Source organism: Ctenopharyngodon idella, chromosome 5, assembly GCF_019924925.1.
Source record: "Ctenopharyngodon idella isolate HZGC_01 chromosome 5, HZGC01, whole genome shotgun sequence".
Taxonomy (NCBI): Eukaryota; Metazoa; Chordata; class Actinopteri; order Cypriniformes; family Xenocyprididae; genus Ctenopharyngodon; species Ctenopharyngodon idella.
In genome coordinates, this window is record NC_067224.1 from 27,169,951 (window position 1) to 27,185,287 (window position 15,337).

The 15,337-nt window shown below is 36.1% G+C and overlaps 1 protein-coding gene across 1 annotated transcript in view; it reads left to right on the forward strand.

Annotated features, from left to right (window-relative positions):
* The window catches only part of cemip2 (cell migration inducing hyaluronidase 2), a 28,887-nt gene that overhangs the window by 970 nt on the left and 12,580 nt on the right, over positions 1-15,337 (forward strand). Inside the window, exons 2-11 of the mRNA XM_051893588.1 lie at positions 2,184-2,535; positions 4,826-4,966; positions 5,120-5,687; positions 9,950-10,119; positions 10,213-10,401; positions 11,814-11,983; positions 12,637-12,849; positions 12,945-13,150; positions 14,326-14,395; positions 15,013-15,141. Coding sequence (XP_051749548.1) covers positions 2,205-2,535; positions 4,826-4,966; positions 5,120-5,687; positions 9,950-10,119; positions 10,213-10,401; positions 11,814-11,983; positions 12,637-12,849; positions 12,945-13,150; positions 14,326-14,395; positions 15,013-15,141 — 2,187 coding nt within the window. The 5' untranslated portion in view covers positions 2,184-2,204. The remainder of the gene's footprint in view (positions 1-2,183; positions 2,536-4,825; positions 4,967-5,119; positions 5,688-9,949; positions 10,120-10,212; positions 10,402-11,813; positions 11,984-12,636; positions 12,850-12,944; positions 13,151-14,325; positions 14,396-15,012; positions 15,142-15,337) is intronic.

Consider the following 15,337-nt stretch of genomic DNA (forward strand, 5'->3'; position numbering starts at 1 on the left):
ATCCTCTCTGGGTAAGTCTGTAAGTTTCTGTCCATACCCTGCCATTGTCCATTCACCCCTTCAGTCTATTGAAATTCATTGCTCATCCCCCTTTGATTTGATTTGTGCAGGGGTGAAAAAACTATTTGAAAAGTGGGGGATGGGACACATTAAAGCACTAGGTATTGATTATATCCCAAAAGAAGGGGGTGGTGCATGCATGTCCTCCTCAGTTATAGTGATTGCTGTGCTTCTGCATTTGAGGCTAAGGAGGTGCAGATGGTCAGATCAGGATCTGGTGATAGTGCAATCTTTATGTTGATCAAAGCAAGGTTGAAATGAGTCAAATAGTATAATTGTAAATGAGCTACGGTTCAACAGATGTTGTGGTCAGATTGGTTGTTCTATTCTGCCCTAATGTTTAAAAGATTAGAAAAGGTTGTGATTGATTTTTGTCTAACTTGAGTTTATAAAAGCATTAGTAACTGTTTAGTAGTGAAGACAAATTGTTTAGACTCTCTGTTTGGAGCTTTTAAGTCACTTTGAATGATAATAAAGGAATTTGGCTGAGGTGGTTATTGGTTAGCAAATATTTGTGTGACAGGCTTCATAGGGAGAATTTCTTTATAGGGCCAGTATCTGTTGTTTTGTGGCATGGAGGGGCCATGGGTTGAACGACTGAGCAGTTTTTTTTCCTCATAATTGGTGCCATGTGTTTTGTAAATAACTTGAAAATGTGAAAACCTACAGAAAACTTGCACTTCAAAGCACGTTGAAATTGAGATGCTATCGAAATTAAGGTGGAATAGTTTTATGCCAATTTAGTTGGCCCAAAAACTGTGAGTGTAATACGTAATGCCTGGTTGAAGTGTGGTGTAGTTTTGTCAATATCAGATTTAAGTTAAAGGGTTAGTTCACCCAAAAATGAAAATTCTGTCATCATTTACTCACCCTCATGTTTTTACATCTGGGATCCAGATTTTAAATCTGAGATATTTCTGTCCCTCAATTGGCCGCTAGGCAGCTACCACTTTGACCTTTTAAAAAGTTAATAAAAGACATTGTAAAACTAATCCATATGAATTGAGTGGTTTAGTCCAAACTTTCTGAAGAGACACAATCAATATATATGATGAACAGATTGAATTTAGGCTTTTATTCCCATATAAACATTGATCAGCGAACATAGACAGAAACTCATCCGAACCTGCTTGATGTGCGAGAACAAACCTCTTGCAGAAGCTCAAACGTGCTGTGTAACATACGCAAATGAACCTCATTGGTTCTCGCACATCAAGCAAACATGCTTGAGCTTCCATTTACCATAACTGATGTGTGAGTTGAAGAATGTTTATATGTAAATATATACGCCTAAATTAAATCTGTTCATCATATAACAGATGACATATAACTGTCTCTTCAGAAAATTTGGACTAAACAGTTCAATTCCTATGAATTAGTTTTACAATATCTTTATGAACTTTTTGAAGCGTCAAAGGGGTGGTTGCGTAGCTGTCAATGGAGGGACAGAAATCGGTCAGATTTCATTAAAAATAACTTCATTTGTGTTCCGAAGATGAATAAAAGTCTTACGGTTTTGGAATGACATGAGGGTGATTAAATGATGACAGAATTATCATTTTTGGGTGAACTAACCCTTTAAGAAGTCCTTTTCAGTGTCATTCATAAGCAATTTTTGCATAAACTACCATTCAAAGTGGTGGGATCAGTAAGATTTTTTTTATAAAAAAGAAATTAATACTTTTATTCAGCAAGAATTCATTACATTGATGAAAAGTGTCAATAAAGACATTTATAATGTTGCAAAAAATCTATTTTATATAACTTCTGTTCTTTTGAACTTTCTGTTTATCAATCCTAAAAAAAGTATTATGGTTTCCACAAAAATATAGCACAATTTTAAAACATTAATAATAATAAGAAGAAATGTTTATTTCTGAAGGATCATGTGACACAGAAGACTGGTGTAATGGCTGCTAAAAATTCAGCTTTGCCATCACAGGAATAAATTACATTTTATAATACATTTAAACAGAAAACAGGCAAAACATTTAAAACAGTTAAAATTGTAATAAAATTTCTTGGTGAGCATAAGAGACTCCTTTCAAAAACATGAAAAGTCTTACCGACCCCAAACTTTTGAATGGTAATGTATCTATGTTTTTTTTCTTTTTTTCTTGTAGGACGTGGCAGACAGTTATACCATGCAGGTTAATGATGGCCCCAGCAGTCACCCCATTTTTGTGGCCCCTGCCAACGGAAATGCTCAGCGGTCATCAGGATATGTTCCAGGCAGGATTGTTCCAGTTCGTTCTCCACCCCCAGTCAAGGCTCCTCCACCACCCCCACTGAAGCCCCCGGCCCCGCCCCCCGCACGGCCTTCAGTTTTCAATCTGACAGTAGATGAGAGTCGAAGGGAAAATTCTCAGAACCAGCAGAGGAAGAACACTTATATTTGTGTTGGCATCTCCTTCTGCGTTTTCCTACTGATTCTCATACTCGTTCTCAGTCTTAACTCTGAAGATGCTTTGGATAGTAAGACACAATCATCTTGTGTGTGTGTGCTTAAAGTGATAGTTCACCCAAAAATGAAAATTCTGTCATCATTTACTCACCCTCAAGTTGTTCCAAACCTGTATGAATTTTTTTCCTCTGCTGAACACAAAAGAAGATATTTTGAAGAATGTCAGTAACCAAACAGTTGATGGGCCCTATTGAGTTCCATAGTATTTTTTCTAGGGGTGCTCTGATTGATCGGATACCGATCGCTATCGGCCGATAATTGCTTCGGGAAGTTTGATTGGCGGTCTCTGTAAAGGCCGATCTCATAAACTGATCTCATGCTGACAACACATAAAGACGCTCGCCTGCTGTGAGAGGTTTGGCATGACATGCAGTGGCGCCGTCTCAATCTCTGTACGGCGCAGGTAAAATAATTATAATGCTGAAGGTGAGATTTCATATTTCTTTATTAAATAACTTACAAAGTAATTTGAAAACTTTCTGTGAGAGGTAAATTTCACAAACAGCGTGAGTGAATCACTACCCACTTCCTCTCTTTCCCTCTCAAAATGCGCAAATGGCTTCACATCACCACATCACGTCTACACTATTAGCGAGCTGCACAGTTGACACAGGAATGGTCACTTGAACAATCGAGGCAGTGTCACATTGTCACTAAAGTTTATAATTTGCATTTCTTTTTAAATCTTGCTAGTGTTTAAAGGACTCTGCACTCTCACGCTCTCACTTAAATGGTCAAATACACACCAACGTATGTACAAAATTATCGTCTTGACGAGTATTCATGTAAACACAGTCAGTTTTGTCTTAAGTGAACAGATGAGAAAGTTGTGTAACAGCATATTGGATCCATCCGTGCAGCTCTTAAAGTGACAGGAGCCTAATAATCCTGCTGCTGTCTCTGATTTGTTTCTGTCTTTTGTTGTTTGATTAACATTAATGACACTCACTGCTCTTGAGTGACTAACTTTTATAACCTTAATAAGGATTAATCTGTATTTAATTTATTCAGGAAAGACCATCCAGTATTATTTTATTTGATTCCTTATTAAATTACTTTAGTATTTCTTTAATACTACTGTTAGACCTACCTGAAAAAAAAGAAACTTAAAACACTGTTTATTTTGTTTGTATCTTTATTCTATGTTATTTATTTGTGCTACTCCTTGTAAATTGCTACTGCTTTTTTTGTGAATTCAATTCAGAGATTGAAATCAGGCTTGTGCTGTGTGTATGCTATTGTGCAACAATTGCCCCATTGTAAAAACAAAAATGCACTGCATAATCAAACATTTAGGTGAGATAATTGTTTTTTTTTTTTTTTTTTTTTTTAAATGTCTAAAATATGGCCCCCTCCCCCCCCCAAATTAAAAAAAATCTCACCAGAAGAGTCACCCTTTTTCAAAAATGAAATTCAGGCCCTGAATAAATGTCTGTAAAAATCCCTATAAATAATTCTAAATTATAAAAAGAAGGCTTCAAATAGATCTGTATCGATAATCAAATCGGCAGATACTGCTTCCTGTGATTGACGATCAGTGATCGGAGCACCCTTAATTTTTTCCCATACTATGGAAGTCAGTGGGGCCCATCAACTGCTTGGTTACCCATATTCTTCAAAATATCTTCTTTTGTGTTCAGCAGGTTTGGAACAACTTGAGGGTGAGTAAATAATGAAAAAAAATTAATTTTTGGGTGAACTATCCTATACATTAACTTTCAAAAGTTTGGGGCCAGTAATTTAAAAAAAAAAGTTTTTGTAAGTCTGTAATGCTCACCAAGGCTTAATTTGTTTGCAGATACAGTAATAACAATAATATTGTAGAATATTATTAATAAAATTAACATTATTCTTTATTTTAATATATTTTAAAATGTATTCTATTTCTGTAATGGCAAAGGTGAATTTTCAGCATCATTACTCCAGTCTTCAGTGTCACATGATCCTTCAGAAATCATTCTAATATACTAATTTGGTGCTCAAGTAACATTTCTAATTATTATCAATGTTAAAAACATTTGTGCTCCTTAATATTTATAAGGACATTGAGATACAAACTTTTGAATGGTAGTGAATATGTGTGCTGATGTGTGGTTGCTTGAAAAGTATTATTTTTAGCAAATCTAAAAATACATTGCTAAAAATAAAAATTGATCACTCTTTTGTGGTGGGAAAAGTTAAAATTCTTATCTACTGGTCTGGGACAGTAGAAAAAAAATCCTTATTGTTGATCCTCATTGTCAGTATCAAAACTCTAGGCAGTCATTTTGTACTGAAATGTCTTCCTACATCTTTTTGCAGAGAATTGCCCTCATCACAACCCTGCACTGCGATCCTGGAACCCAGGCCATGATCTCAAAAAGGTGGTGGTTGTACGCAGTGGTGAGCATTATCGCCTAGATTCATCAGCCACTCTGTACTCTATCACTATCCAGGCTGGAGGTAAGATCATTTGTCCAGTGTATAGCACCCTAAAAATAAGAAATTACCTTTGCAGAACACTTTGGCTTGTATATTTTTATACATTTCTGAATGTAAGTTAATTATAGTACTTTTATTAGTGTTTTAAGTCTGATTTGATTTATTAAATTATAGGTTTAGTTGTCTTTGCGGATGATACAAAAGGCTCCAAAAACATTACATTAAGAACACGCCACATTTTGGTCGAAGATGGCGGCGCTCTCCATATCGGGGCTCCAAAATGCCGCTATCGCTCCCTGGCCACCATCACCCTGGTCGGCCGATCGGATGAGACCGCTGTGGCTGAAGTTCCCGGGATGGGCCGCAAGTTTTTGGGTGTGAGTGGTGGAGGAACTCTGGAGCTCCACGGATCAGAGAGGCTGTCTTGGACCTTCCTCACTCGCACTGTACCCACTTCAGGTTTGGCTACCGGTGACCATGCCTTCCAGAAAAACTTCAGCCGAGGAATTAACCTGCGGGTGGTTGATCAGGACACGGCGGAAGTGCTGAATAATGAGCGCTTCGACACCCACGATTCTTATAGTGACAGTAAGAGGCTGAGTGAGCTGCTGAAGTCTCTGCCCACAGGACGCATTGTAGCACTGGCCATCGGAGATTCTGCAGTGAAGAGCCTGCTGCCTGAGACCAAGGGAACCATCCAGGATCTTCTAGGCAGCAACCATGTCAATAATCTCAAATACAGGTGAATAAGAGACATGATTACCAAGTATTTCTACTGAAAAAATAATAATCTTAAACTAGCCTAAAGATGGATTGCTAGTCTCCTGTCCTGATCAGGCTGGTCTGCTGGCTGGTTTTAGAGGGGTTTTGGGCACTGTTCTGTCAACTGTTCAGGCTGGGAGGCCAGCTTAGGCTTTATTTTTATTTTATATTTTTATTTTTTTTTGAGAAGTGATAGGGATGTTGGGATAAACTCTGTGAAAGATTCGCCATAATTTTGCTTCAAATGTCACTGTAGTCAGAAATGTTTTTAAAAGCTTCTAAATGAATCCCTGAAGGGTGGTAGCAGGAAAGAAGCTTTTTCCAATCTGATGAGTTTTTGCTTTGATATCTAAGAGTACAGCTTTGAAGTTACTGTGATTGGAAACAGAAAGTGCCCTGTTGTTCCATAAACCATATCCTAATTCAGACTCACCCACTGAGGACCAGCTACTGAATCCCAAAGACAGAGTACATTGTTGAGACTTTATGAGTCCCATTCTTGCAATGATGCAAACTTTTTGGATACTTGAGCCACACTAAAAAGGTCTTTGCTTTATAATACTAAATATCAAACAATGTGGCATGTTAGGTTTCATATTACAAAACAATAGATATAGTTAACTACAAATATAACACTTGGGACCAAAAATAGCTCAAAGAAGTTGGTTCTGAGAAAGTGATGCCACTTGGTTTCCTATTCAATGCTATTTTCAGATTGTATTTAATGGTGTCTAATGCAGTGACATTCAGACATTAAGTGTGACTTTGGTGTCCAAATACTTCCTGGGGCCACTATCGACAGACAGCACATTAATATTAAATGAAATTTAAAGCAAATATAAAAGTTCTTATTTATTTAGTCAGCATGTTGACTTTTGCTAGTATGGGTACGAGCAGTCTAATATAAGCCAAATGTTAGTAGCAAATAATCCGTAGCACTCTTGGGCTTAACCTAACTGGTTGGTTGTTCCGTAGAAACCTATCTAAAGAAGCCTCCCAGTGTTTCAAATGGCTGTATTCTGCAGAAAAAGCAGGTGAAAGGTTAAACATGCAGATTTCCAGGATTTGTGTAAAAAGAGCTGACTTGTGTATCTGTCTATATCTCATTGTAAGGCTTTTTAAAGAGTTCAAAGGCAGTAGAACCAGATGCTGAGTCTCTTCTGGTTACATTGCAGATGGAAAGTATGGGTTTTCATCGAGGGATGAAGTTTTTCTTATCACCCAACTGAAAATATTTTGTTTAGTGTCAAATATAGAAATTCCTCCAGACATAAAGCCTACTTTTACAGTCTACTGCAAAGGCACTTGTGTGTAACATTCTCTTACCAGTGCAAGAAACATGGAAAATATGCATGCTTATTTTACTGCTGTAGACTACGTCTCTAGACATATTAGCTTGGTCAGAGGTCTTGGGCATGAAAACTCCCATTTCTGTTACATAACTAGAACTGTAAGGCAAAGAAAATGCATATCATATGAGGAAATATTATCTGTCTGCTGACTACTGACTTGGTGCCATTGCAGTTATGTGGTTACCAGTGAAACTGCTGAGGAAAATGGGCAGGATATGGTTAGTAGTAGGTGTGACTGAAAAAACAACTTAAATTTACTCATTTGGAAACTTCAGTTTGACACATTGCGCACACAGAAACGTCTTACCTTTCCACCCCTTACCAGTCAGACTCGCCAAATCTCTGATGAAAACATGAAAACTTGGCAGCTCCCTTTGCAAAACCAGAACAATCTGGCACAATCTAACTGAAAACTTGCGCAACATAAACCAGCCTGTCCAAGTTTAACCCCGCAATCCCCATAGGCACTCCAGAGGGGGTGCGTTGCAGCGCTGCACATATCTTTGATATTTAAGTTGATAAGCCTATTATTTAGTGACAAATCTAACATATGGGCTCTGCCAAAGTTGAGGTTTGAAAGAATGTTGATTATTGTAAAGTTTGACTGTGTTGTTAAAAGAGCTCATAAAGGGTTATTTCACCCAAAAATGGAAATTCTGTCATTAATTACTGATGCTCGTGTTGTTCCAAACCCATAAGTTTAATAATATAATGTAAATATTTTTTGAGAACATTTCAATCATTTAATTTGGCTATAGTACAAATACAATATAAATGCCAATGATTTAATCATTTTGCAAATTTTTAATTTAACAAGACATTTCATAATATTGTGCTTATAGTTTCTTTCTCACACTGTATAAATGGGCATTTTTAAATATAAATATTTTATCATTTTATTTTACAAAAAGGGTCCTTCATGATGTGATCATACTATTTCGGTGCATCAAAAGAGCTAAATGACAAAAAGCCTTTGTCCTTTCAGAGTCAATAATATGATCCCTGGTGGTTCATTTATCTGAAAGAAGAAAGAGTTTGTTTTGCTATTGTGGAAAATGGTTTATTTACACAAATTTCATGCAGGTTTTGACATCATCATGGAATCATGGAAATGATTGTTGCCTGCTTTTAAAACTTTGAAACAATGTTCCGTGATTGTTAAACAAAGACTTCTATGCTTTAGTGCTGCACAGAGAATATGAAATAACTATTGTTTCACACTTGGAAGGTGCTAAAAGAGCAGGAAATGTTGGTGACAATTCACTCTTTAATGATATTAGACATTAATCTCCCCTTTGAGGGTATAGGGAATAGCCAAGAATGAGATGGAAAAAGACAGGAAAGATTCCTGTGTTAATCAGACATAATGGTTATTCTGAGAAATGAAGTAATCTTGCCCTGGTGACTGCTAAAAGATGAAATATGAAAGATAGAACAATAATACAAGTGTGGTTACTGACCATCATAGACCTCCCACCTCACAGCAGCTAAGTTGGCCTTATTAGTCTCTGTGTGAGTAGTTAGTCTCTCTGTTTATCCACAAAGATTTTTTTTAACTTGTTGTAAACTGCAGTGAACCACATTCCTTAATTGGAGAAAGTTCAGTGAGACACTATTTTCCAAACCTCTAGGGGCTTTGTGTTTGAGGCTTGGCCTTTAGAGCTCATATGCGTCAGTATAACAAATAGCAGCTTTGACCCAGTTGCTGTTAAGAAGTGACTGCTATTTTGTTTTGGTGGAAGTATTAATGCTACTACAGAAACAGAAGCCAGTAGCTCCAGAGCCGTAATAGTTTTGTTTTTGGTATTTTTCCCTCTTTTTTCCATTCATTTTCATTCCATTCTTGCCAAAGCTGAAGGTTGCCATATAGGGAGGGAGGAAGTAGGATTGGTTATATTCTACATTAGGGAATCATTAATTGTGAAAAAAGGTCAAGGCACTCATTATGCTTCTTTTTGGTATTTCTTATATAAATTAAAATTCTGTCATCATTTATCACTCTCATGTCATTCCAAACCTGTATGACTTTCTTTCTACTGGAGACCACAAAAAGACATGTTCAGCAGAATGTTCACACTGCTCTTGTCCATACAATCTAAGTGAATGGTGACCAGGGGTTGTAAAGCTCCAAAAAATGACAAAAGCATCATAAAAGTGGTCCAAATGACTCATGCACTATATTCCAAGTCAACAGCTTTGTGTGAAGAACAGACTGAAATTTAGAGAGTTCATCCAAAAATGAAAAATCTGTCACCATTTACTCATAAGATATTTTGAAGAATATTCCATTGTATGGCCAAAAAACAATAACAAAAAACAGGCATTTCTCTAGATATCTTCTTTCATTCGGTTTTGGAACGACATTGAGGATGAGTAAATACGAATTTTTAGAACCCTTTAACATGGTGAAGATTCAGACTACTCTTTTTGAAAAAAGCAAAGTCTTTCTTCTTCAGGAAATCACAATTCCACATTTTGGTTTATATTATCATCATAGACTAATGACAGAAATTCAGTTACCTTCAGTTGACTGACAGCTGCTCTTTTCACTGTACTAATGGGCTGACTAGATAAATAATAGGAAGGAAGGATTCAGTTAGTCATTCTCATTTATCCTTGACAGAGTTTGAATTTTTCACCCCAGAGTTTTGGCTGCTCTTCCGTTACATTCCATTTATGTGCAATAACCGATCATCACTTCCACATGGAAGTGCATTGACAAGTCTAAATGGGAGGAGTCATTCATTCTAATTTGTAATTTATATTTTATTGTCGTTGAACAACTGATTGGTTTTAGCCAGTTTAGATGCTATAAATGCACTATTCCTCAATCTCTCTCTCTCTCTTTTTCTCTTTTTTTTTAATTGTTTATCTCTTATCTCTCTTTTAGGCAGGCATGGGCCTTGGTCTCAGTAATTGGTGGAGGGAATGGTTCTTGCACAGAAGACGTACGAGAACATGAGAACCATGACACAGGTGGCAAGGCGCTGGCTCGCCGAGACTTTGTCACTGTGGATGGTGTGGGTTTCACTGTTACTGCTTACAGTGAGTGGAGTAATGGTACGTTTTGCACAGCACAAAATACAACTCGACTAATAATGTATTAAAAAAAACCCTTTTAAAACTTGCACTGGTTTTTGTTCTACCACAAAGGTTACCCTACAACAGGCTTCCATGTGGATGCAGTGGATAAAGTAGTTCTGAACTTGCAAGATGATGTTAGCAGCTGGAAACCGGGTGATCGGATTGTGGTGGCCAGCACAGATTATTCCATGCATCAGGCAGAGGAATTCACCCTGCTCCCTTGTCCCCACTGTAACAGGAAACAGGTTCGAATTCAAGGTGAGGTGGTGCTGTGTTCGTGCTAAACAGCATGTATTTCCTCCGGTTTCTTGTGGTGACAATTTACAGTGTTTCTGATCTGAATCTTGCTGTGAATTTGTATACAGCCGAGGTTAAATGATAATAGTGTCATTGGGTTCGGGACAGGAAAAGGGTGAGGACTGTTTACCAGAATCCCATAAACAAGCCGTCATTTCTGACCAGAGGCCAACAGTGGCTATATAGATAATTCCAACATCATGTACTCCACCCTGTTTAAAACGCAGAAACGTTTTCACTAATTGCTTTCCAATGCTAATGTCCCAGCTGGCCCAGTGAGTATAGGAATGTGGACACTTAAGTCACACAAATGTCATTTCATTAGATAGAAATAAGTCTCTTATGCTCACCATTTTATTTCATTAAAATTACAGTACAATTAGTAATATTGTGAAATATTATTACAATTTAAAATAACTGTCTTCTTTTTTAATATATGTTTTAAAATGTAATTTATTCCTGTAATGGTAAAACGGAATTTTCAGCAGCCATTACTTCAGTCTTCTGTGTCACATGCTCAATCAGAAATCAAGCTGATTTGGTGCTCAAGTAACATTTCTTCTTATTATCTGTGTTAAAAACTGTGAATTATTATCTGTGTTGTGCTGCTTAATATTTTTGTGAAAACCACATTTTTTTTCAGAGGGTTTTTGAGTAGAAAGTTTAAAAAACAGCATTAATTTTAAATAGAAATCTTTTGTAACATTATAAATGAATGAAAGTGATTAACACTTTTATTCATTTATAATGTTTAAAAGATTTCTTTACAGAAACAAAAGATTTCTTTAAAAAAAAGACCACAAACTTTATGATCATGCATATCTTTAAAATAAATGCCACTTAAATTGTTATTGTTGTATAATGCTAAAACATTTATACATTATTAAGTGTTTCTTAGGTGTCCAAATACTGTACTTTCTGTGGTGTATTGTGTATGTATCACAATATGGCCATTATTCCCAGCACATATATTAAGTCTTTGGAGAATTGGAAATGTCTCCAGTGTCTGGCCTTGTAGTTTAAATGTCACCTCGTGCATTGTGTGCTGTTGGCAAAGCTGTTGCCAGCCCTTATCCTTCCGGAAGGATACTGTGTGCACTCCGGGTGTGCGTAAAGGGCAGTGGACAGGTTGCTTTCCTTCCTGGATCCAGTATTTATTTATTTATTTATTTATTTATTTATTTATTTTCTTTTTAGATAAAAATTTTATCCACACTCATCTAATTAAATTAGTTTTTTTACTTTTTTTATTTTACAAGTTCATTATTTAAGATAAATCTCTCTAAATAATCATATTTTCAAACTTTATCACTAGTCAGTGCTTTTTAAAGGGTGAGTTTTATGGGCTGTGTTTATGTGTTGGAATTTCTCAGGAAAGCCTCAGTTCACCCACGTGGGAGAAATACTGGACGGTGTGGACATGCGTGCGGAGGTGGCTCTCCTCTCAAGGAATATCCTCATTCGTGGAGAAATGGAAAACTCCTGCTACGGAAAAAACTGGTGCCAGTACTTTAGCTACGACACCTTCGGGGGACACATCAAGGTCTGTTTGAGGGTCTCTGTGTGTGTGTGTGTGAGCGGTTGTGTGTTTATTTAACACTGGGCTGTCCGGTGCTGCCATGTGGAGAAATCACAGGCTGTTGTATGTTGGGGTTAGCGCCGGATAATTGATTATAGCTCTTTTTAAACGAAAGGAACTGAAAGCATAATCTTAAATTTGTGTGTTATGTTTGGACAACACACAGTAGCACTTATACGACTACTCATTTTTTACTAGTCGACTAGTTGACGGGTCAATATTTACCTTATGTAAATGACTAACCATATATCATGCAGCAGTCTTTGCTGTTTCTGGCAAGTTTAGAGCTGTGGTAGTAGAGAATTTTTTTTTTTAATTATTATAATTTATTGTATTATATTATATTTTTTATTTTGTTTTGTTTTATTACTGTTATATATTATATTTAAATAATATAATTAGTTAATTAATATAATTAAAATAATTTTAATTTAATTTTGTTATAAAATAACTTTATAAATAATAATGAAATAATAATGATTAAAAAAATTATTTTATTTACTATTTGTTATTTTAAAATAAAATTAGAACCACTCACAATTAAAAGGCAGGAAAAAAAATTATTCACCAACACTTTGTGGTCTTGTGTTTTTGATGTCCTCCTCGTATATGTTCAGATTTTGGGGAACTTCTCATCGGTACACCTGTCTCATGTGGAGCTGAAACACATGGGTCAGCAGCAGGAGAAGGGCAGATACCCTGTGAACTTTCATAGGTGTGGAGATGTGGATCAGCGTGGGGGCTACGTTGACCCCGCCTATGTGGACTCCCTGTCCATCCATCACTCCTTCTCCCGATGCGTTGCTATACACGCCACTAATGGCCTGCTGGTGAGAGAGAAAGATACAGAGTGATAAACAGCGGGCTTGTGTGCTCATATAGTAAAGAAATTTTGTTTCACCATGTTGTCTTCCTTTTATTTTAGGTTAGGGACACGATTGGCTATGATACGCTGGGACATTGTTTTTTCCTGGAGGATGGGATTGAACAAAGGAACATATTTTTCCATAACCTAGGCTTGTTGACCAGGCCAGGGACCATTCTACCTACTGACCGCAATGATAGCATGTGCACAGAAATTACAGATAGGGTGCACAAAGGATATAAACCATCACCTGCAACTGAGTGCAAGTAAGATACTATAAACATATATGCATTTAATATTGCTGAATAGACCTGTAATGCAAAATTAGGCCAATATTCACACTGCTTGAAGCCTGTCAGCTTGAAATTGTGCGTGCGTAAGTATTTTATCTAAAAGTCTCCTGATGTACAGAGTGCTTGTTCTGCTCTGGATAGCTGACCTTGTCACCATGACCTGCTGTATTGTTTGGTCAAATAACAGGAGAAAGAACAGAGCTCTCATTTCCTGAGACTCAGCGATTAGTCTTTTTCTCTTATCCAGGCAATAAAACCAAAGCCCCAGGCAGAGGACAGCTAAGGAGGTGCTGTTTTCAAAAGGATAAAAAATGTTTTGGGAGCGTGTATGTGTTTGTGTATCGAGCTATAGAAATTCAGGATGAAGATAGATGTTTGAATAAGTTTCAGATTTGTAGATCTTGATCAAACAGTGAGGTAATGTTTGGGGCAATTCAGTAAACAGCTGCACTTTTGTTTAGTTTTTATTTCTTAGTGTTTTTAGTTTTTGTTAGGATTCACTCGATCTTTGTTAGTTTTATTTTTTTTATTTGTTTATTTTTTTTGCCCTAATTTTTTTTTTTCTAGTTTTGGTTTATTTTATTTTAGTGTTAGTATTTTAGGGCTACCAAAATGTTTTAATGTTTAACACTATTAAAATTATAAGCACAGAATGTGTTATTGCAGAATGTGCATTTTCATTTCTAATGTAGGCAGGTTTGTACATTTATATTAAATAAATAATTTATATTAAATAACCTAACACTAAAATTAATTTGTGGCTATTTTTATTTTGTTTCAGTTAATCAAAAATAAAGATTAAAAAATAAGAATTGTTTTATACCAGTTTATTTTAGTTTCAGTTTTGTTAGTTTTTATTTTTTAATCAATTTGACGAAAATATTGATATTACTTTTTGTTAGCAACAGTTTTCTATGCTATATTTCAACATCATAACCTTATTCACTAACTCTAACCCTAACCACCCTTAATCTAGTTGAACCAGACACTGAATGTACTAAAATACTGCATACTGCTATATTTACATGGTTATGAGTAATATTGACTTATTGAATAATATGTAATATGTACATATATATTTTCTTCATATTTTCAATATATTTTAAGGTCACATATCAAAAAGATCCTGTCTTATGTGTGTATTCTAGGGCAGTATCTACATTTTGGATTGCACACCCTAATAATCATTTGATCAGTAACTCGGCAGCTGGATCACAGGTATGAACAATCTTTGATATGATCAAAAGAATAATTTTCACTATGATCTGTAATGAACAGTGAGTAAATGTCTGTTTACAATGTTTTCATGGTATTATATACCGACTATTTTGTGACTTACTTTGATTGAATTTGTGGTCTTTGAAATGATGCCCACAGCTGTGTGATATTGATGATGAGAACATCAAGGCGGTTATGCAATCACAGATAGCATCTCCTCATTCCAATCCTTTATTAAAGATGTTTTTGCCAATATAAATCTGTTCAGTCTGGTGGTATTGTTGTGCTTTGCTTTGTTTGTTTGAGGTTTTGTATATCAAAGGATGAACCCTCCACCCTTTTTTATTAAGTAAATGCTTATGAAGCTGTGCTCTCAGCAGGCCAGGTTAATAGACACTCAGTCTGGTTTCTGTGATTGATATCAGAGGACTGATAAACTAAAATATTATTCACAGCCCTTCCACTTATACAAAATAGGGAATTTTTCAAGCAAATTATCAGTCAAATAAGATGTTTAACATTCAGGGGTGTTGAGGAGTTTTACCATATTAATGACAAGTGCCTGGTATATACATTTTCCCCCCTCATTCTCTATTTCTGATATTTTTTTCTCCCAGGATGCAGGAATTTGGTACGTTTTTCACAACTCCTCTACAGGTGACTCTCATGGACTGATTCCAGAGACAAAAGCTGAGCTCACACCTCTGGGCATCTTCTTTAACAACCGTGTTCATTCCAACTTTAAGGTAATCAAATGCCTTATGACTCTAAAACCAAAACTTCAAAAAATAAAAAGGCCTCAGGATACTTTGACTTTATGATTTATAAACCCATTCCTAAGTACTTTTTGTAAACAATCTTTAGGTAATAACAAACAGTATCAGTGCTAATGCTTTTTCTCCATCTACATTTATTGGCCATTTCCCTGTGTTGAAGTTAGCG